The 24030-nt window shown below is 40.3% G+C and overlaps 1 protein-coding gene across 4 annotated transcripts in view; it reads left to right on the forward strand.

The window, feature by feature from the left end:
* The window catches only part of LOC127415148 (sarcoplasmic/endoplasmic reticulum calcium ATPase 2-like), a 51558-nt gene that overhangs the window by 9286 nt on the left and 18242 nt on the right, over positions 1-24030 (forward strand). For all 4 annotated transcript variants that reach the window (XM_051653740.1, XM_051653741.1, XM_051653742.1 and 1 more), the window contains 3 exons: positions 21389-21469; positions 21554-21639; positions 23307-23771. In XM_051653740.1, the coding sequence (XP_051509700.1) occupies positions 21389-21469; positions 21554-21639; positions 23307-23771 (632 nt within the window). The remainder of the gene's footprint in view (positions 1-21388; positions 21470-21553; positions 21640-23306; positions 23772-24030) is intronic.

Raw genomic sequence — 24030 nt, forward strand, 5'->3', positions numbered from 1 at the left:
TGTGTGTGTGATCTTGACCATGACTGGCTTCAGTAAATGGTATATTGCCATTTTGTGGCCTCCCAAGGCTATTATGCCAGACTGTTAAAGAGATGCCAAGGCCAACTGAGTGAATTAGAAAGCATGCCAATTGGGCTTCTAATTTAAATGTCGGCTAATTTTAATGTATCGATGCCTCAAAAATATATCAATATAATAACGTGCCGATCAATAATAGATATATTGATATTTTATGACATCCCTAGTTATCATCCGTGGTGGCAGCCTCTCAATTTCCACTGGGCATAGGCATCATATTAGTAATGCAGGTTATAAGATGCGGTATAATTCAAAATCTTTATTAAATAACTCCTGAGTAAATGGAAATAACAGTAACGCATGTTCCCTTACCACTCAGTACTCTTGACATTGCGTTTATTAACGCATATGGGGAGTGCCTTCTTACACAACCTAGTTGAAGCCTCTCTACAATAATGCCAATATTCTAATATTGGCTATGGTGTTTGAGCCCCACCTGTTTTGGCGCGAAACTGTCCGCTATAAAAACAGGTGCACAAACACCATTTCCTCAGAATTTCTTCCTTCAAGACAGTGATCATCTCTTGTCTAGAAGCCCTCTACCTTCGCCGTCGATATACACGAGTCAACGGGAGTGTGTGGGCATGAGTCTCAAGATGCTTCACTTGAGAATCACCCTCATTCTGAGGGACGATTCAGCCTCACCCACCCTCTCACCCACCTCTTCTGTGATAACCGAGGATTCACACGAGGAGGCACGGCAGAGCCACGAGGTTGAGCAGGATGGTCCTCATGGTGGCACATGCCCTGCAAGCCCCTCAATCTCTATGAAGCACATGTTTTCCGATACGCTATGTGCGAGACGAGCTCCGGCCTTCTGAAAGAGCGGGTGGCCTTGTCTTGTTCAGCGGTTCTGAAGCTGGGGATAATAATGACGATGCCATGTCTCTCGCTGCATCAGACGAGTGGTCAGTGGATGATGCTGCCACCCTCCCCCAAGCGAGGGCGAGGAACGTGCATGTACCACTGACAGGGAGATGCTCCTTGTCCTTATAAGGGCGATCAGAGAGCTTTACCTTGAGTGGTCTCCCCCAGATGAACCTGAACAGTCTCGCCTCAATGAATGGTTCCTGCAGTCCAGACGCTGTCAAACGGCAGCGTCCTGCAAATCTGCCCCATTCTTCCCCGAAGTTCATAACGAACTGTCTAAGTCCTGGTGCAGTGACGCCATTCTCTCTAATGTGGATCACGGGGAAGAAAACAGTTATGCCCTCCTACCCCCTGTGGAGGAGGTGGTAGCGACACATCTCTGCCCAGCGAGTAACAGGCTGTGGAAATCACACCCCATACATCCTTCTAAACCATGTCGACAAAGGTTTGCACTGGCGGGAAAAGCCTACTCAGCGACAGGACAAGCTGGATCAGCACTCCATGCAATGGCGGTGCTCCAGGTATTTCAAGCCAAGCTCCTCAAGCAAACGGACGAGCACGGCTTCGATCCAGAGACATTCAGAGAGCTCCGCACCGCTACAGACTTCGCGCTGCATGCCACAAAATTCACTGCACAGGCCATCAGCAAGTCCATAGGCATCCTGCCAGTTCTGGATTGACATATATGGCTGACCTTCACAGAAATTAGTGATAAGGGAAAAGCTACTGTGGCATGCTCCAGTGTCTCTAGCTGACCTCATTTGTTGCTCTGTTAATAAGTTGCAACTCAGCAGCAGTCACAGGTTATACTTTATGCCCAAACGGAGTATATCACAGCCGGTTCGCCCTCACTCTGTTTCAAGCCAGCCCCCGACTAAAAGCCCCATACCTGCTGCCTCACCAGCACCTGCGTATCAGCACGTGCAGCAAAAGCACTCCTGACAAGCACAACCATTTGAAGTGGAAAGCAGAGCCCACGGTTCCCTCTGGGTCTGTTCCAAAAAAGGCTTGATTGGAGACACAAAGCACTGTTCCCCATCTCCCCACTACTGTTTGTCGGGAAAGGAATATTGTTGTTCACAATGATGTTCACAATGGTGTTCCTGTGTCTTGCACTCAAATAAATGCCATAAAAAAATGCAATGAGTGTAAAAAAAAAAAAATACAGCATTCGTTGCAAATGCACGAGATGCTCACACATGCTCAATAAAGAGCTCTTTTCCTCTTCAAAGCACACACATTATGTGCAACCGCTTCCCTATAGTGAGCGACACATTATATCATACGGTAAACAAACCAAATTTCCCTCTGTCCTGTTACGCGGATGCATGGAGAGCCCTAATGGGTATTTCAGAATGGGTGCAAAAAACAATCGAACATGGTTACATGATCCAATTTGCATACTGGCCACCCCGTTTCAACGGCCTTCTTTCTTCCACGGTTTCGTCTGAAGACGCGCCAGTGCTATGAGTCGGAATACACAATTTCCTCCTGAAAAGCACGATAGAGATTGTGCCAAATTGTCAAGCCCAAAAAGACGTTATTTTCTTGTCCCAAAGAAAGATGGTGGGCTTCGGCCGATCCTGGATCTGAGACTTTTAAATCGTGCACTCACAAAGCACCCGTTCAAAATGATTACTCAGAAACGGATCTTATCGCATGTACGCCCACACAGTTGGTTTGCGTCAATAGATCTGAAGGATGCGTACTTTCATATCCAAATTGTACGACATCACAGGATGTTTTTGACATTCGCATTCGAGTGAACAGCGTATCAATTCAAAGTCCTGCCCTTCGGACTGTCACTATATCCCGCCACTGTATAGCTGCTTAAGCACCATGGACAGCTCCTGCGTTTTACCAGCGAGGTGTCACGCTGGGGCAAGTTGTCAGGCAGGAAGTGGTGACTACGGATGCTTCCAGCACAGGTTGAGGGGTGGTGTGCGATGGACGCCTGTCTTTCAGCACCTGGACAGGGGCGAAGAAAGTGTGGCACATCAACCGCCTAGAGCTATCAGCTGTATTTTTAGCCTTAAAGGCTTTTCAGTCAGAAATAGCAAACTGTCATGTCCTGGTTCACTCAGACATCATGACAGTTGTGGCATTTATAAACCGCCAAGGCGGAATTCATTCACCAACACTGTTGAGACTGACGCGCCGCATCCTCCTATGGAGCGAGCGTCATCTTATCTCCCTTAGAGCGACATATGTCCCAGGCCGCCTGAATTACGGCCGGACCTACTGTCATGCCAAGGGGTGATACCGAGCGAATAGAGACTTCATTCTGAAACTGTATTGAGGATTTGGGAAATATTCGGTGAAGCAGACATCGATCTGTTTGCCTCAGTGGGGAATACCCACTGTCCCCTCTGGTACACGAAGTCACAAGCCCTGCTGGGAATGGACACAATGGCACACAAATGGCCGGTGAAACACAAATATGTGTTTCCCCCGGTATGCCTGATTCACTCCGTCATTTGCAAAGTCCGAGAGGACAAGGAAACTATTCTATTGGTTGAGCCAAAATGACCCAACCAGCCTTGGTTTCCGGAAATGATAGAGATGCTGTACAGCTCGCCATGGGAAATACCGCTGAGGAGGGATCTCCTCTCTCAGGCGCAATGCACAATCTGGCATCACCAGCCCCAGCTGTGGAACCTGCATGTGTGGCTCCTGAACGGAGCACGCTAAACGTGCCAGAACTGACACATTCAGTCATTAACACCATTTTACAGTTGAAGGTGTTCACTGATTGGTGTCTCTCACATGGCAAAGACCCATTAAACTGCCCCATACATGAAATTCTCATATTTCTTCAAAAGCGATTAAACGCAGGGCTCCATCAATGCTCAAAGTGTATGTGGCAACTATATCTGCGTATCACGCACATGAAGCTGGCGCCTTTATAGGAAAGCATGATTTCATCATAAAGTTCCTTAAAGGAGCAAGATGATTAAACCCATCTCGCCTGGCTACAGTCCCGACTTGGGACCTAAAAGCTCTCGCAGGGCCCCCCTTCGAGCCTTTGGACTCTGTTGATTTGCGCATGCTCTCCGTTAAGACCGCACTACTGCTGGCTCTGGCCTCAGTAAAGCGGGTCAGTGACCTGCATGCACTATCAATTGACAATTCATGCCTGGAGTTTGGCCCTGGTTTTCAAAAGCCACTGTCAAACCCAGAAAACGCTATGTGCATAAGGTCCTAACCACACCCTTCAGAGCGCAGGTGGTTCACCTTCAGGCATTCTTCCCTCCATTTAATTCGGATGAGGAACACTCATTGCATTTGTTATGCCCTGTGCGGGCACTACACGCATACATTGAGCGTACACGCCAGTTCAGACAGTCTGATCAGCTCTTTGTCTGCTATGGAAGACACATGAAAGGAATGTCCGTCTCCAAAGACTTTCTCACTGGATTGTCAATGCAATTGCCCTGGCTTATGAGTCACAGGGTAAGATTTGCCCAATTGGTGTTAAAGCAGACTCCACTAGAGGCATGGCCTCCTCGTGAGCATGGACAAATGGTGTGTCCTTACAAGACATGTGTTTTGCAGCAGGATGGTCTTCTCAAAACACATTTGCAAAGTTTTACAACCTAGACATAACGTCTCTCTCTTCACAAGTCCTCTCTGTTCAGAGCACTTGCTATTCATTATATATATTTGGTCACTTATGCTGCTCACTTTTAGGACGAGCTCCCCATCATTTTACGCAACCGCCTGAATTCAGACCATTGTAATTTACCATAAGTCACAAGCACTTACATTATAAATAAACTCCCTTCCCGACTGGGTTCGTGAAGTAGTTAATTCAGACTATATGACTATAGTTTATATATTCATTCTGAGTGCTCCCCTCCTGGCCCAACACGAGGGTCACTTACTGCGGCATATTCATGTCGGTCGCTGTCCCACCAGACTGCGGCGTCATGCTTCCTTTCTGGGAAGTTATGTCATTTATTGCACTGTGATGTTATTCTGTTCCCCATATGGGTTAATAAACGCAATGTCAAGTGTACAGAGTCGTAAGGAAACGTAGGTAAACTTGGTTTACTGAGACGAAGGGAACGGGACATTGCGAACGCTAGCCGCACTACAAGACTCAGAGTTTTTGAGGCACGAGCGATGTGCTCCTTGTTCTCTGTCAGAAATTCTGAGGAAATGGTGTTTGTGCACCTGTTTTTATAGCGGTACCAGTTTTGCGCAAAACAGGCGCGGCTCAAACACCATAGCCAATATTGGAATATTGGCGTTATTGTAGAGAGGTTTCAACTAGGTCGTACAAGAATACACTCCCCATATGAATTAATAAACGCAATGTCTCGTGCCCTTCGTCTCAGGGAACGTCCTGGTTACTTTTGTAACCTCCGTTCCCTGATGGAGGGAACAAGACGTTGTGTCGATGTAGTAACACTAGGGGTCACTCTTGGGAGCCCTAAACACCTCTGATCTTTGAAAAAAGGCCAATGGGAATTGGCGAATGGAATTTGCATGCCACGCCCCCAGACATACGGGTATAAAAGGAGCTGGTATGCAACCACTCTTTCAGGTTTTGTGCTGAGGAGCCGAGACAAGGTCCCGGCCATTTCAGCGGGTAGTTCAGCATTGTGGCAAGAGGGACACATTGTCTCGTTCCCTCCATCAGGGAACGGAGGTTACGAAAGTAACCAGGACATTCCCTATCTGTCACTCACTCGATGTTGTGTCTATGTAGTGACACTAGGGGTTCCTATACAAAACACCACAACTACTGAACTGTGTTACGTGGACTAGCGGTGCGAGAAGGGCAGACCTCTGTGTGCCTCGTAGCCCAACGCTCTTATGAGCGTCGAATGGTCCTTCGGGAATAAGTCGACTGCCCAACAAATAGGGACAGGCTAGCCCAGCCGTGGCCTCTTTTCCCAAGGGTGAACCCTAGTGTCAATACATCGACAAAATGTCGAGTGAGTGACGGATAGGGAACCAAGGTTACGTATGTAACCGAGAAGTCCTTTCACTTTTTCATCTATTCTTTCACACAAGAGAGTGTGTGTGTTCCCCTTGTTAAAGCTCCAACGGGAACAAGTGAAACAGGAACTATTAACATCATTCAACAAAATGAAAATGCAGGGAACGTATTTGTAAACATAATTTTATAAACAATATTTAGATACTATAATATGATGTATTAAATATAATGCAAAAACAATAAAACAGATAACAAAATATTGAATAACAATAATGAAATGAAATAGTGACAATGAATAAATAACCAGAAATGTCACATTAAGTTTAACTGCATAAATACCTATGGGTTATCAGTTCAACTTCAGTTCGACACTAAGCCTTGTTCTTTAAAGGGCTGTTTATCCTAATATAGAGAATATTTTGTGTAAGCCTACTTGTTTTAAAGGCTTACTGAAAAAAAAAACATTTTTTTTTGTTTGTTTATTTGCTCATCAATTCACCATCCTACTGTATTTATTTTGTTTTCAGCAAAAGCTAGGTAACAACTATTGCATTAAAAACAGGGGAATTCTGTTGACAGTGACAGTAAGCAGTATGCTTACATACAGTATACCCAGTTATGACAGAGTTCCCGATAAAAGGTTAATGATCGGTATCGGCTGATCAGATGACAAAAAAATCAGTTTACTGCTGTAAACATCCTGATCGGAGCATCCCTAGCCTTGAGAGATAAGAAAAGCATTGAGACATCAGAAAGGAAAAGTGTGTTTGAGGAAACGTGGCTGTCTTCATATGAATTCTGGGAATGAAAGTGGTCGTCTGATGTGGACCGATACCTGAAAGTACTGAAGCTGCTATCAGCTGTTTTAACCCTTAACATCAGTAGAATTGGTGCCACATTTTATTTTTCATGCATAGTGGAAGATGTTATATTTAGCACTGATAGGCTGTCCAGATTATGGAATGGGTTATTTTTAGCTCATAGTCACAATGGTACAGATGACGGGTGCCTTCCCACCGCCCAACCCTTTTTGCATCCAACAGAATTGCAGTGTGTGACGTCAGATATGATCCAGACAGACAGCAAAGTCACCTTGAAAGAGGTCCTTGGTGGAATGGTGCTCTGCGGTTTGAGATAAGTGTTTGGGTCTACAAATGGGTACATTTTCCAGTAATGCATCTGTCATGTTATGTATTTTAAAATCTAATGTTATTGTCATGGTAAAACTAATGCAAGTGCTATTAATGAGCAAATGAGCACAGCCTCTGAAATTCACTAGCCTCCTATTAGCTGAAATCAACCCACCACCCTGTTTCCTCCTCCATTGTCTTCACTTTCCTTGGGTATTCTAAATGGTATCTTTTACTGCAAAAGTGGCACAGAAGCTGCATCTGAAATGGCATTTATTTGTATTTACACATACTGTTTAATGCTGCTCAGAGGTGGCATAAAGGCATTTACACAGCAATTACAATTGCATGTATAATGTTATGAGTTTTATGTCTTAAATATCAAAATATGAATATAGAAATATGAAATGAATGAAAATATAATATTATACTTATATAAATAATAAAAGGTGGGTCAGAACAGGCATAATTTAGTCTTTTCATAGTTTAGTTTGGCTTTTATGCGGCATTGCGTCTTTACACAGAATTTTGAGCAGAATCAGAGCAATCTTAACTCAGCTGTGTAAAGACGCCATGAGGTTGGTTTTTGTTCTGCACAATGTCTAAGTCCAGACTTATAAATGCAGGTTTTAGGGATGGGTTACGATAGTTGACTAGTCATCCAATAACCGACTAGTCACTAAGTAAGGAGGTCGACTCGCTTTTCTAGACTTTTTCATATATATTTTAGTTTTAATATTTTTGGCAATGGTACTTTAATTGGTGTGATGCGCTTTAGCTGTTGGACAGTATGCACTGTAAAACCCTCTTGGAAAGTTGGGTCTGTAAAGTCGTCCCCTTCAAAGCACTGTCGCTACAGCCATATACACATTTTTTTGAGCAAACCATTGCGCTTTGAAGATGCAGTGTGAAAAAATGGTTGGCTTTTAAAATCGAGATCCATACTTTCTATTCTATTCCATATGCTCCTTTTAGCTTACAGCAGTAGCACGTCTTATATGAACATCCCCATTCAATATCAAGTTGGAGTAATTTTAAAGTAGAGCTGCAACTAACGATTATTTTGATCATCGACTAATCTAACGATTATTCGACTATTCGGTTGATTATTGCAACGATTAATCACTAGCTCTTAACCGACTATTCAGCTTGTGCCTTGACTTAAAAGGTTGCATTAAATGTGTTTAATCATCTTTTAAAAATACCTCTAAATAACATTCATTTAATTACAATAAAAAAATCCTTGAATTTTTTTTTAAGTTTAATGGGATTGCAGTAGCATTTAAGTTTGCTCAAGTGGAACGTCAGGTAAGGTTCTGCTTTATTTCAAGTCAGGACAACACTACTTCTGTATTTACTTTTTTGTATTTTTGTATTTATTTTGTATTTTTGTATTATAATTCCCTAATACTTTGCAATCTACATCACCTTTGCATCTGGACTGTGAGCTGTTCTTTCTTCCTCTCTTCATTCAGGCGGAAGTGGCAGCGCTACTCTCGTGTGTCATCATAAGTGTTTTAATGATCTCATGTTGCATTAAATGAGATCAAACGACTATTTGACAGCGAACATTTTTGTTGAATTTTTTTTATTGTCAACGTTGTCGATAACGTCGACTAGTCGTTTAAGCCCTATTTTAAAGAGACACAGTGTTTTCAGTTATCAAGAAAGAAAAAACTGGGGCCTGGGTAGCTCAGTGAGTAAAGACGCTGACTACCACCCCTGGAGTCGCGAGTTCGAATCCAGGGCATGCTGAGTGACTCCAGCCAGGTCTCCTAAGCAACCAAATTGGCCCGGTTGCTAGGGAAGGTAGAGTCACATGGGGTAACCTCCTAGTGGTCGCTATAATGTGGTTCTCGTTCTCAGTGGGGCGCGTGGTGAGTTGTGCGTGGATGCCGTGGAGAATAGCTTGAAGCCTCCGCATGCGCTATGTCTCCGCGGTAACGCGCTCAACAAGCCACATGATAAGATGTGCGGATTGACTGTCTCAGACGCGGAGGCAACTGAGATTCGTCCTCCACAACCCGGATTGAGGTGTCACTACGCCACCAGGAAGACTTAGAGCACATTGGGAATTGGGCATTCTAAATTGGAGAAAAAAAAAAAAGACAAAAAAAACCTATGCAAGGGCTTACTTATAGTCGTCATTGCTTATTAAGCTGGGATAGAAGAAAGAATTTTAACACCGAAAAAGTGGCACACTTCAGCTTTAAGACTAATTGGTCGACAAGTCATTCAGGCAAGCCATTATCTATTTTGAAAATTTGTGGTTTTACACATCGCTAAATGTGACAACCGATTTGACCAATTAACAATCAGTGTTTACATGCACACCAATATGCTGATAACTTTCAAAAATCAGCTTTTTCAAAAATCTGATGACGTAAAAAAAACATCAAACTATTCTCTGCTTTTGACATCAAAACGTCAACGGACATGCGCACATTGGATAATCTGGCAAGAACTCAGGTAAAGGTGTTTACATGCAACATAATGGCTAAAAATCTATGTATGCCGATTGGTTTGTGCATAAACGGTTTTACTTTTTCATGACCTTACACGTTGTCTGCTTATTAAGAATAATCGGTGTAAGATTGTGCATGTTAACAGGCTCATTGCCTCAATGTGAAGACAAAGGTTGGCTTTAGTTTTGCACACTGGTTTTGATGTGATGACAGATTTGACCAACTAAAAATGACCTGATATGATTAATTTAGGAAGAGAGAGTCACTTGGAGCTTTTTGGCCAATTCTGGACAGTAAATGATCATTGCAGATGTCGCACGAAATAAAGTGCTTTCCTATGGTCTGTCTCTCACTCTCCCTCCTTCTCTTGTCTCTTCTTGGGAGAATGACGCAGTTTGAGCTACGGCTCAGCACACCCACTGCAGAGGACTCTGGGACTGTAACCGTTTTAGCCGTGAACTGAATTACAAATGCTGCCAGCAGCACCCTGACAGCCTATCAGTTCTGCACAGGGCCAAGCTCAGCGTGTGGGCCACCTCGCAGTCTGCTCCGTGCACATCTGATGCTTTAATTAGCATAATATACATAGCACTTTGATATTCTAAACCAAGGTACTTTGGCATATAAGAACTGCAGGTGTGAACTTTAATTAATGCCTGATGTGAGGAGGATTTTTTTTTAAATATATATTTTTTAATACAAGCAGTTTAAACCTTGCTTTTTCAACAATAAAGGATTTTAGCCCACCAATGAGCCCCCTTAAAGATCCCATTAAATATAAATTGGAATTTTGTGACTTAAAGGTGCTGTAAGCGATCCTTTTTTTTTTTTTTTTTTTTTTTCTTCATGGAAAGGTATGCAAAAAAAAAAATCCTTCTCCCTGATATTAATGAAATAAGTGTCATGAGATCTGTCGCTGGTCTCTGTGATTGCTCTAGACTCTGTGTGTCCACGGGCCATGATCACTGACGCTTTCGACCTGTCAGTCATTTTGCGTGTTCTCATAGTATTGTAGTTGCAGCCAGTTATTGAGGCTTAATGCCATTTTTATGCCATGTTGCTCATAACAGTTGTCAGGTAAGTGTGCTATTTTGTTGCTGTTGTTTTTAACAATAGTTTCTGTATGATGTCGGTCCCAAATTAGCTTTATTGAGACCGACATCGTGCAGAAACGGTTGTTAAAAACAACAGCAGCAATAGTTGCCACACCCATCTTGGACAGATTGCTAATTCAACGGCTCAGTCTCATGGAAGTAGAATGGCTAAAATCGCTTGCAGCACCTTTAAGGGTTAGTCACATTGGGCTTTGAGCACACAGTTGTTTTTCGAACAACGCAACGAACCAGGATATGATGTCACGCGGGAGGGCATCTGTTTTAAGTAAATTATACATCACGAATAATATTATTTTAAAAATGCTAAAATATATATTGTCTACTCACTTTCCTGCAACACAAACTCACAACTTTGATATCTGTATCCTTTGAATTTAGCCAAGAAGTCAGGGTGTAACGTTTTGATCTTCTAATGGTCACTGGTCCTCTCTTCTTACGAATTCACAGTTCAGAGTTCACCAAGCTTGAACTTTGATAGCAGCGTAGTATGACATTTCTTCGCCTGAGCTTGCATTTCCAGTCTGCTGCATTCGGATGCGTTTGAATGGGAGTGAATTGAGCACGAAGTGCCCACCCCTTTAGACCATAGCTTTTAGCTTTGTGGCCATCTATATGCTAGTGAACTCTGCGGAAAAAATAACTTTTAGCAGATATACACATTTCAAAATTTCAGTCTTTCACTAATAGGAAAACAGACCAAAATGTTGATGACTAATCTTGCACCCAGTGAGTATTTTTTTATTTTATTTATTTTTTGTCAATTGAAATGCTCTCTAGAATGAGAATGTCCCCTCCCTCTAAATTATAAATACCACCTGTCTCTAACTAGCAATAGAATGCAACAGCTCTGGAAGTAAAAATTGTATATATTTTTTTTTTTCCATCATGGAATTGATTATTAACAATAACTTAAACCTTTAAAGACAGACATACAATGAGCTCTGAGGTTGTTAATCGATAATATGTACTTCTGCTGTAGCCATCAGTCCGCATTAGTTCAACTTAATTTTTTTAATATCATGCTTAATAGCGGAATTCCTAGTGAAGAACTACATTACAGAGAAATATCCACCAATCAGAGAAAAAAAAGCACATCAAAAGAGCTCCGCAACGACTGTCAACTTCCATGATGCATTTAGGATGGTCTCCGTACACTCTGAAAGTATTTATATATCTGAATATATTGCAATGCATATACAATATAATTATTGTATACTTAAAATGAACAAATTTAAATCAATAATTTAATATTTTTCTGTCATTTTTAATTCTATCATTTTTATGCTTCATGGGATTGTAGTTCATTTCCTCAGGGACTACATTAAGTTCACAGTCTTGTACTTTTGTCTTTGTCTAATTTCAAATCAAATTAAAATGTGTTTGTAATGTTGTGATTCACATTGGAGCTGGTCAGTGTTGTTCATGGCTTAGAACTCTTATATGAAGTACATTATGAAATCCCCATGGAAAAAATTTATGAAAAAATACTTCTGGAACCGGCTGAAAAAGTGGGTGGGCACTGTTGTGCTCTATAGAGAGTAGCAAATCATGGTTAATCACTGTGACATAAACAAAAGGCTATTGGCATTTTAAAATAATGGATGAGCCCTTTGATATGTCCCTCTCCAATTTCAAGTTTTAATAAGAAATACATCAACACAGGAGTGACTCATCAAGCTGTGCTTGTGAAGCCATTTCATGGGATCTTTGACACAATCAAACGGAAAGACTTGTGATGACATTGGTGACAGGATCTTTAACATTGTTGGAGTGTCCTAAGAGAAGCCAGTATATCCTGAAAGAGCTTTTATCTATTGCTGTTCCTCTGTGCAGTGCATAATATTTGGTGAGTACATTGCAGGCTTTGATTGACAAATAGACAAGTTTCTAAGGCCAGGTCTAACAGCTGTTCCTATTGTTCACTTGGAGAGAGATGACCTTATAAGGAAGTGCCCATGGTGTACCACCCTCTTTACCCCCCATGCAACCGCTCTCACATTGAACGAGATTGGCCCTACCCTTCAGCACGCTTTGTGCTTTGGGAATTCAGTCACCCAGGATGGCATGCAACATTCTGCTGGAACTGATAACTATCAGAGCCTTGTGGCAAGTGGCAGATGCCCGGCAGGTGTTTGATGAGGACCCACGAATGGCTGACTTGAATGAGTGTAAAGGAGAGACTGGACATTTATCAATGACGGGGGGTGGGAAAGGTGCACAGTTAGCCTTGCCACACTTCCCTCAATGGCCAATCATGCAAGAAACCACAGATTTTTAGATTCTTCTTTTCTCAAATGGACACCCCCAAAGTGATGTAATGTTCACATTGTATGATTTCAGCTTCCATAAGTGCCCTTCTTAAGTGGCATTCTTGAGCTTGACCAAACAACCTTAAGGCCCCAATGGCTCGACAGTTCCCTGCCAATCGGATCGCTATTCTGTGATTACACATGCCAAGTAAAGTGCAGTAATGTTTGACCCCTACGGTCAACTTAACTATAAAGAGCAGAGCCATGAAAGAAATTACAATGCTGTGTTGTTGGGGGAAGTGATGGAAGCATAAACTTTTAAAACAAAACTGTAGCACATTCTGCAAACAAACATGCCTGCTCTTTGCTCAGCACGTGTCTTACCAGAGTAGTGATCTGATTGGCGTTGAACCTTTGAGCCATTGTAGGCCTCCTGCGGAGGGTTGGGTGCAAATTATTTTGCCCTTGTGATTGGTTAACTAGGGATTTGTGCATTTACTAGGGAAGGGTTTTGATGGTCAAGCTGTTTTTTTGTTTAGTTTTTTTTATTGTATTTTTTTTAGCATCCTTCCACACGTGTTGTGTTTTTTAGATGGCGTGTCAAGTTCAAAATAGTCCATCTTTTAAAAACCTGTCTTAAGATGCCTGCATTCTGTTCTATTCCGTTGTGCACCGCCTAGCTGTTTTTGAAAGCAAGAACACGTGTTATGTAAATGCCCCTTTAAGAACACCGCAAAAAAAAAAAATTCTTATTGAGTATTTTTGTCTTGTTTTCCTTTTAAAAATGTCTAAGCATGATATACTAATGTGTCATCCAGTAGTACCGAAGTAACGTTTCTATTGTGGTTATGCGATATGTCACCACGTGGTAGAGAATGCGCTAGTTTTATTTAATAACTTGATTGCCTCCTAAATAGCTTTTCTTTTATCTGTCAAAAAGACGGGACAGAATTGTGTAATTACCTTTCAGTGTTTTGAAAAAATTTGGTTAATAACGAAAACTTTCTGGTAAACCCAGCCTTTACTAAGTTCCAATCAACCTGCATTCTGAGAGAAAAAGAGGAAGAGCTTGTTATTAAAAAACTGCATCCTTCATTGTGTAGAACTAACCTTCTGCTAAGCTCTGTCCACCTTAGTTACTGACAAATGAAAATGAAAAAAATATATTTTTTGCAGTAAAACGCATCTGATCGGGGTCAAGTGAACCTGAAACAACTTAATTATACAGAGAGTCCTTAAGACCAATTAATCGACCAGTCATTCAGGCAATCCACTGACTAGTCAGTTTTGAAAATATATACTTTTACATTTATGCTTTTGGCAGATGCTTTTTTTTTTTATCCAAAGCGACTTAAAGAGTAATACCTTGAATCAGTTTTTATGTTCCCTGAGAATTGAACCCATGATCTTGGCATTGCTAATGCCATGCTCTAACAGTTTGCACATCCCTAGCATATACTGCATCTCCCACCCAATTTTTAATTGAATATTTTGCGATTCCTTGTGTGGGTGTTGTGTTGTGTCTTTTCGCTGGTTTTGTTCTGGGCATTTCATGCTGTTCAAGGACAGATGAGAAGGCTGCGTGTGTAGGGTGGGTGGGTAGATAACTCCAACAACTCTGGGGTTTGTTGGTCACGCTTCTACCTGTAGGCCAGATACACCAGAAATAGCTCTTTGCAGTGGCTTTGTGTATATGCATACTGATAACCGCTGCTATGTTCTAGAAAGCGTTGATGCACTTGTGAATTACGCCATTGGGCCACTCTTAAAACTCATGAATCAGCTCTCAGCTAGAGCAAAATTGAATGGACACATCATTCTCACCTCTGGTACTGATCTGCATTAGTCATTCTGTTAATTAAGTGTCTTGTTGGAATGCATCTGCTTCGATTTAAATAGGAATAATTAAGAGAATAATTCACCCAAAAATGAAAATTTTGTCATCACACTCATGTCATTCCATGTTATTCTATGTTCTTTCTTCCATGGAGCACAAAATTTGAAGACTGCTTTCCATGCTCATTTCCATTCAGTTGCAATGAAGGGGACTGAAATGTTCAAGCTTCATCAAGGAATGCAAAAGCACCATAAAAGTGGTCCATGCAACCCATGCGCTGTATTCGAAGTCTTTTAAATCCATATGTTAGTATGATTTGTTTGAGAACAAGGTTGACATTTAGGGCATTTTTCACAGAAAATCGTGACATCCACCCTAACTCTTTTTGGCGCATTCGTGAGAGTTTGAGAGAAGTAGAGATGTTCGATTTGTGAACGAAACATTGTTTTGAGATCTTTTCAATGAATTGGTTGTTCCAGCTCACAGAATTGATCTGAATGATATGTTCATGAATCAAACTGATCCAGTTCTCAAATTCAGCTCACTGACATGATCCAGTCCCAGTGAATAGCAGCTTACTGGATGTGAAGATTATAAGTGAATAACGACTTTACAGTTTTTCTTAACAAGGCTATCAAATGTCTTCAGAAGACTTGGAAAATACTGTTGCACTTGCATCCTTTCTGAAGCTTGAAAGCCTTAGTCTCCATTCATTGTAAGTGTATCACGATTGGCCGAACTTTCAAAGAGCATTAAGCCAAGAGCTGTCCTGTGGTGAAACATAGGCCATGGCTAAAAGAGGCTAGCGTCCATCATTTACAGCTGCCCTTGACCCGTTCTAGCCTGTTACAACACACAGTATGACAGCTTGCTACATCATTAAGAAGATGTATTCAATTGCTCTCACTTCACAATCCACAAAGAACAAAGGCATGAGAATATTGGTTTGTAATGGAATCTTATGGCTGGTAAACCAACATTGGAGTCTCTAGATCAGGGTTTCTCAGTCCTGGGCCTGGTTGCAAGAAACCCCTTAAGCTAAGAAAACCCTTAAGGACAATACCCACCAGACAGCCTCATGATAATCCCCTGATCATCTTTGGGTCAAGTGTCAATGCCAAAAGCTGTACTTGTTCGCTGAATTTTTCCGATTGCTTTATTGTTACTAGTGAACAATGCCATGTGACCTTCTGGGAAGTGTTGTGCTTCATTGCGTACATTTGTTCCCTATTTAGATGGCTGAAAGATGCGATTGAGCTTCATTAAGTCTTTCTGAGAAAAGCTGTCACTGTCTCGTGTTGTGACCTTGCCCCCTGTAGCTCTGCGCATTGTTTCTCAGATCATAACGAAAGAACGGCCAGTTAATCCGCCGCAATGCTATTGCATGTACAGGTGTGTTGATCACTGCCAAGGCCATGCAGCAGCCATTGTTGTCATGCCCTGCCCTTTTTCATGCTGCCATGGTGAGCATACTGGCTGTGCAGATTCCCTGGACTTTTGCTGAATGACACGCTAATTTTTAACATGCACAGATCAGCAAAGAGCCCAATCACACACTTGAACTTGCTTTTTAAAGGAATGTTCCGGGTTCAATACAAGTAAAGTTAAATTGTGACAGCATTTGTGGCATTGCTTACCACAGAAATTATTTTGACTCGTCACTCATTTAAGGTAACGCACTTACAATAGAAGTGAATGGTGCCAGTCCATAAATGTTAAAATACATGCTGTTACCAAAGTATAGCCACAAGACCTTTAACTTTGTGTTAACATGATTTTAGTGTTATAAAATCAGAATTTACTTGCATTATGGCATTTACCAGATTACAGGGTTTACTACCGTTAAAGTCGTCATGACAGTGAAGTTGTAATATTGGATAAAATGTTACACAAATAAGGTTAGTAAGTGATTTTATCACACTAAAATCATGTTAACACTTAAAATGCTTACATTGTGAAAATACATTTTAAACGGTGTGTATTTTAACGTTTGTGGACTGGGCTCATTCACTTTTTATTGTAGTTGCCTTACTGTAACCCAGATTTTTGCTGAAATGGGTGTAGAGTCAGTCAGTTTTGTGGTTATCAACATTATGGTGATTGATTGAAATGACGTTGATTTGAGCTTAACTTGTATTGAACCTGGGACAAAGTAGTTTTGCCCAAGGTCCAAATATGAGTAAAAATTGGCATTGGCGAGTAAATAGCGAGTTACTGGTCAGTTTGCTGGTAAATTTATTGGGAGCAGCAACATTTCATGGTTTAAGTCGAATTGTAAGAACGGTAGTCTGACCCTCGCTGATGTCAGTGACATGAGCAATTCAACCATCTGCATATACAGGTGCATCTCAATAAATTAGAATGTCGTGGAAAAGTTCATTTATTTCAGTAATTCAACTCAAATTGTGAAACTCGTGTATTAAATAAATTCAATGCACACAGACTGAAGTAGTTTAAGTCTTTGGTTCTTTTAATTGTGATGATTTTGGCTCACATTTAACAAAAACCCACCAATTCACTGTCTCAAAAAATTAGAATATGGTGACATGCCAATCAGCTAACCAACTCAAAACACCTGCAAAGGTTTCCTGAGCCTTCAAAATGGTCTCTCAGTTTGGTTCACTAGGCTACACAATCATGGGGAAGACTGCTGATCTGACAGTTGTCCAGAAGACAATCATTGACACCCTTCACAAGGAGGGTAAGCCACAAACATTCATTGCCAAAGTAGCTGGCTGTTAACAGAGTGCTGTATCCAAGCATGTTAACAGAAAGTTGAGTGGAAGGAAAAAGTGTGGAAGAAAAAGATGCACAACCAACCAAGAGAACCGCAGCCTTATGATTGTCAAGCAAAATCAATTCAAGAATTTGGGTGAACTTCACAAGGAATGGACTGAGGCTGGGGTCAAGGCATCAAGAGCCACCACACACAGATGTGTCAAGGAATTTGGCTACAGTTGTCGTATTCCTCTTGTTAAGCCACTTCTGAACCACAGACAACGTCAGAGGCGTCTTATCTGGGCTAAGGAGAAGAAGAACTGGACTGTTGCCCAGTGGTCCAAAGTCCTCTTTTCAGATGAGAGCAAGTTTTGCATTTCATTTGGAAACCAAGGTCCTAGAGTCTGGAGGAAGGGTGGAGAAGCTCATAGCCCAAGTTGCTTGAAGTCCAGTGTTAAGTTTCCACAGTCTGTGATGATTTGGGGTGCAATGTCATCTGCTGGTGTTGGTCCATTGTGTTTTTTGAAAACCAAAGTCACTGCACCCGTTTATCAAGAAATTTTGGAGCACTTCATGCTTCCTTCTGCTGACCAGCTTTTTAAAGATGCTGATTTCATTTTCCAGCAGGATTTGGCACCTGCCCACACTGCTGAAAGCACCAAAAGTTGGTTAAATGACCATGGTGTTGGTGTGCTTGACTGGCCAGCAAACTCACCAGACCTGAACCCCATAGAGAATCTATGGGGTATTGTCAAGAGGAAAATGAGAAACAAGAGACCAAAAAATGCAGATGAGCTGAAGGCCACTGTCAAAGAAACCTGGGCTTCCATACCACCTCAGCAGTGCCACAAACTGATCACCTCCATGCCACGCCGAATTGAGGCAGTAATTAAAGCAAAAGGAGCCCCTACCAAGTATTGTGTACATATACAGCAAATGAACATACTTTCCAGAAGGCCAACAATTCACTAAAAATGTTTTTTTTTAATTGGTCTTCTGATGTATTCTAATTTTTTGAGATAGTGAATTGGTGGGTTTTTGTTAAATGTGAGCCAAAATCATCACAATTAAAAGAACCAAAGACTTAAACTACTTCAGTCTGTGTGCATTGAATTTATTTAATACACGAGTTTCACAATTTGAGTTGAATTACTGAAATAAATGAACTTTTCCATGACATTCTAATTTATTGAGATGCACCTGTACATACAGTCTATTAAAGAAAACCTCTTGTACAACTTGCGTATCTTCAACTTCATCAACACTGATTACTATTACGTACGTGGATTATTTACCATAATAATTATTGGTGATTATTTACCATCTAGGATAATTTTTCACAAATTTGTAAAGAAAAAACAGTCAAATAATTTTATCATCATAAGGATGAAATATGTATTGAAAAAAAATAATGCAAAAATGTCTGAGATGCAGCCAACCAGGTGACGACCTGAGTTTGAATCTGTCTCTGGTCATTTGCCGATCTCTCCATCCCCATTTCCTGTCAGTTGTCCACTGTTGTCCCAATAAAAAATGCAAAAACCTTCTAAGTAATAATAATTATCATAACCATGCACAATGCAATGTCTGACTGGTAAGAAATATTTGTGACCAGTAAATTTCCCTAATTTACCCGCCATTGGCAAGTGTGGCAAAGATAAAATTGTGGATGTTGTTTACACCACTGCACAGCTAATTGTGGAGAATCCTCCATATTTGGGCAGAGTAAAAGTGTTTAAACCTGATCAGCGCATCAGCATACATATCAAAATAGTTTTCCCATTACTGGCACGGTGCATTCTTTTCTTCTCTCGCCCTCAAGGGCACAGATGAGCTTGCCTGTCTGTTTTGTTTTTGGTGGGCGATCTCTCGCTCTCTCTCTGTCTCTCTTTCTCTGTCTCTCTCTCTCACTCTCTCTCTCTCTCTCTCTCTCTCTTTCTGTGTTCCTATTCTAGTCAAGTTAAAGTTTATGTATAAACTACATTTAAAAACAACCAAGGTTGAGCAAAGTGCCGTACAATACATATACAGGGTCAATAAAACAGAAATATAAAATTGAACACAGCAAAAACAGGAATCCCTCAAAGGTCAGCACATCCAACATGGATTCACAGTGAATTAAAACATATTTCTTCTCACTGGCTTTTAAGACTAGTTTTAAAAACAGAAAAAGATGGAGCAGTTCTGATGTATACAGGCAGGCTGTTCCAGAGCTTTGGGCCAGCTATGGCAAATGCTCGATCGCCTCTTTGCTTCAATCTAGATCTGGGAACAGATAGGGGATGCATGGCATGTTTGGTGACCGCTCCACACATGGGTCAAGAAATCTCAAAAATGCAATTTTTGCATTGTTTTGCCTAAAACTTTTAAACAGTTTTTCATATTATTAGGCTTTTGTCTATGGTTCCTTGGGTCATAAGGATTTCAACTATACCAAATTTTCCAACTTCGGCCATATTGCCTCTCTGCCGTTTTGAATTTTATTAAAAAGTGATGCATCTTTTGAATCGGATTTCGAAAAGAACATTTGTGTGTCCAATGCATCATCAACATCATATCCTTTGGGTGCTTATGTAGTTTTAGACAGCGCCACCAATAGTTGAGGTGTGTCAGTTGAGTTGCACAGTTTGTACATTTCTGGACTACAATCTCAAATATTATGTGTGAATAACAAAAAACAAAAAAATTGCAAAATTGCAAATATATATATTTTTTATAACTGCTTAATAACCAAAGGTGTATAGGGTCATTAGAGATATGTCGTAGTGTCTTCCATAAATCATATTTTTATGATTTAATATCTATTTAAGTTATATATAAGTTATATACTATCACAGGATATATTTCTTTGTTTATTACAAGACAAATGAGTACGATCACATTGATTTTCTGTGTGACAGTGATGAATTAGCAGTATTCCATATGCGTGTACACACATTATACATGCTATTACTTAATAAAGGTGGCACTGATGTGTCAGTGATTGACTTGATTTACATTTGACATTGCTATTTAATGAAGAAACAACATGGAAGTAAACTATAGCAAGTATAACACATGAACAGTATAATACGACTATTTTCATTTGGGTGTACTATTGAAATGATGTAAATTGTGCATCTATTTAGACTTAAAAAGTGAATGAGAAAATACATATGTGTAGCTTATGTGTAGTATAAGTGTTGTGTAGCTCAATATGTGTTTGACAGCCAGTTGCCAGTGTGAAAGTAATGAATCCTGTTGCTTCATCTCTTTTGATACATGAGAAATAAAACATCAGAATATATTCTATACTATTATTTTCTAATTTTCTATTTCAATTAAAATGTGACACCATCTGGGTATTTTGTAGATCCATTTATGATAGATAGATATATGTGCTGGGTTGCTAAAGACTCGAGTATGTTATAATGTTTGCCGAAACACCCATGTATTTAAGGGTTAAAGCTAGTTTGGTCATTTCTGCGATTTGGACGTTTAATGTGGCCTTGAGCGTCATTTACTCACCCTCACGTCATTCCAAACCTCTATGACTTTCTTCTGGGGGACACAAAATGATAAATTTAGCGGAATATTCATGTTGCTCTTTTCTATACAATTAAAGTATACAAGTGGGGACTGTCAAGCTCCAAAAAAGTTAAAACGGCACCATAAAAGTAGTCCATATGACTTGTGAGCTATAATCTACAGCTTTCTGTGAGGATCAGACCAAAATGTATCTTCTTCTTCATCATGGCTCTTATTCATGCCTCGTCATACTCAAAATTTAGATTTGAGAGCTTTGTGTTTGAAAGTCATCCATGTTTGGAACGATGTGAGGTTGAGGAAATTACGAAAGTTTTTATAATTTGGGTTAATTAACCCTTTGAGGGCACAGTATCAAATTAGCTTAAGAGGGTGAGAATTGTTTCTTAATAGACTGTGCACTTATTAGCAACCACCTAATGTTCCCTTTATGGTTTGTGTTTATTTCTACAGTGGGTGACAAGGTACCTGCTGACATCCGCATCTGCGGTATCAAGTCCACCACACTGAGAGTGGACCAGTCCATCCTCACAGGTTACTTATTTGTTCATCTGTATGTGTGTTTTGAGTATCATGGTTGTGGCTGTAGGGTTTACCTTGCGTCCTATACCACTGCAGGTGAGTCTGTCTCTATCATTAAGCACACCGATCCCGTGCCGGACCTCCGTGCTGTCAATCAAGACAAGAAGAACATGCTGTTCTCGGTGAGAGGCTGTGTCATGTCAAATTGGACCACTCAACTTCACAGGGTTCCCACGGTCATGTAAAACCTGGAAATATTAGGGAATTTGTAAAACTTGTGATTTACAGGCCTTGAAAAGTAATAGATATGAGCACAATTCCGTGGAAATTCATGGGGGGGGGGAGTCATGGAAAATTAAGTGTATATTTTTTGTTTCTAGTTTTGCTGTAATCTAAATTATTTAATGTATATTTGTTTAAAGGTGCACTGAGTAAAATTTGCATTTGTTGTGCTGACACCTAGCGGCGTATATGCAGCATCATTCATAAACAAGGTCTCCGTTACTTATGTGATTGTACAAATGGACTATTTTGGCTATTAACCATGGTTAATTACTTCTGCAAGTGAAGGCGTCCAAGGACAGGGGATTACTGAGATAAAGCAAGTAATATATGACTAGAGTCTTCATTTCATGAGTTTAAACATTTTTCAAAAATACTATTTAACGAGTACTATTTTTCTGTTTAAAATTTTAGCTATTAGCACAAAAACCTACTAGGTGCACCTTTAAATATATTAATAATTACAGTAATGCATTATAGTAAAAAAAAGACGCTGTTGTACAAAGATTTTGTTTAATTATATCAGCAAATATGATAGACAGTACCAACACCTACTATGATGTATACGTAAATACTTTATTTATAAATAATATATCGGTAACACTTTACAATAAGGTTTCATTCATTAACTGATTAGTTGATGCATTAGGTATCATGAAGTAACAATGAATACATGTGTATATATACAGTATATATAATTGTTTTTTTGATAAAGGTCTTTTTATTGATAAAACAAGAAAACTGTAAGTATGTAACAGATGTAGCATAACTCTTGTACTTAAACGACAAACATATGATATAAAGTGGCTGGCATTTGTTTGCATCGGTCACATGTAGGATCAAGATCGCTCCTGATCTTAGCCAGTCTAGCCTTAGACCAATGGAGGCAATGTATAATTTTAAACTGAAAAACCATATGCCTAAGACTGAAAAAACATATTTTTTTTTTAAGTGTTTATTAATCATAGTTAATGTTAGTTCATAAATACAATTGTTCTTTGTTAGTTCATGTTAGTTTATAGTGCATTAATTAATGTTAACATAAACAACTTTTAAATTTTAATTGTATTACTATATGTTGAAATTAACACTAACCAAGATTAATAAATGCTGTATAAGTATTGTTCATTGTTAGTTCATGGTAACTAATGTTGGCAACTAATGTTAACAAATGGAACCTTATTGTAAAGTGTTACCAATATAGAATTTTTTCATGTTGCGGTAATGAGAATATTGTAATAAAGCGTTGTGGTTATGAGAATATTGGGGAGTAAAATGTTTGTAACTTTCATGTAAATAATGTCACAATGTAAAAAATTCTTAATGGCCTTAAAAATAGGCTTCATTATCTATATGCAAAATATACTTTCTTATTTGTTTTTGTGTTTTCACTAAAATGAGGAAAAGTCACTGGATAAGTCATATAAATTCATTCAAAAATTTAAAGTGCGGAACCCTGACTTAAGTTTTGTTGTCCACTCATTTCTTCTGCAGCAATGTATTTTTTGTTTTTTTATTTATTTATTTTTTTTTTTCCTGTCCTAACATTTTAATGTGTCCATTTCAGGGAACGAACATTGCCGCAGGCAAAGCTGTGGGTGTGGTGGTAGCCACAGGTGTGAACACAGAGATTGGTAAGATCCGTGATGAGATGGCCGCCACTGAGCAGGAGAAGACCCCCCTGCAGCAGAAGCTGGATGAGTTTGGCGAGCAGCTTTCTAAGGTCATCTCGCTCATCTGCATCGCCGTGTGGATCATCAACATCGGCCACTTCAATGACCCCGCCCACGGTGGCTCCTGGATCCGTGGCGCTGTCTACTACTTCAAGATCGCCGTTGCTTTGGCCGTGGCTGCAATCCCTGAGGGTCTTCCCGCCGTCATCACCACCTGCCTGGCTCTCGGCACCCGCCGCATGGCCAAGAAGAACGCCATTGTTCGCTCTCTGCCATCTGTGGAGACCCTAGGTTGCACCTCTGTCATTTGCTCTGACAAAACCGGCACCCTCACCACCAACCAGATGTCCGTCTGCAGGGTGAGATTACAAGTCCAGCATTCAGGTTAATTTGACATTGAATTAACAGACATAGACCCCATGAAATCAAAATTGGAGTTTTATGGCTTTTAGTGTGTTAAATAATATGATTTTTGCTAGTAATTACAGCTTCCCCTGCTGATTGTGTCCTTCTCCTGCATGTCTGCCTCAGCTTTAGCTCAGGGGATATTTTTATTCTCTGTCTTTTTTGGTCAGTTTAAAAGCCTCTCAGAGAGTCTGTGGAAATTAAGTGTTTTGG

Source organism: Myxocyprinus asiaticus, chromosome 24 (genome assembly GCF_019703515.2).
Source record: "Myxocyprinus asiaticus isolate MX2 ecotype Aquarium Trade chromosome 24, UBuf_Myxa_2, whole genome shotgun sequence".
NCBI classification, from domain to species: domain Eukaryota; kingdom Metazoa; phylum Chordata; class Actinopteri; order Cypriniformes; family Catostomidae; genus Myxocyprinus; species Myxocyprinus asiaticus.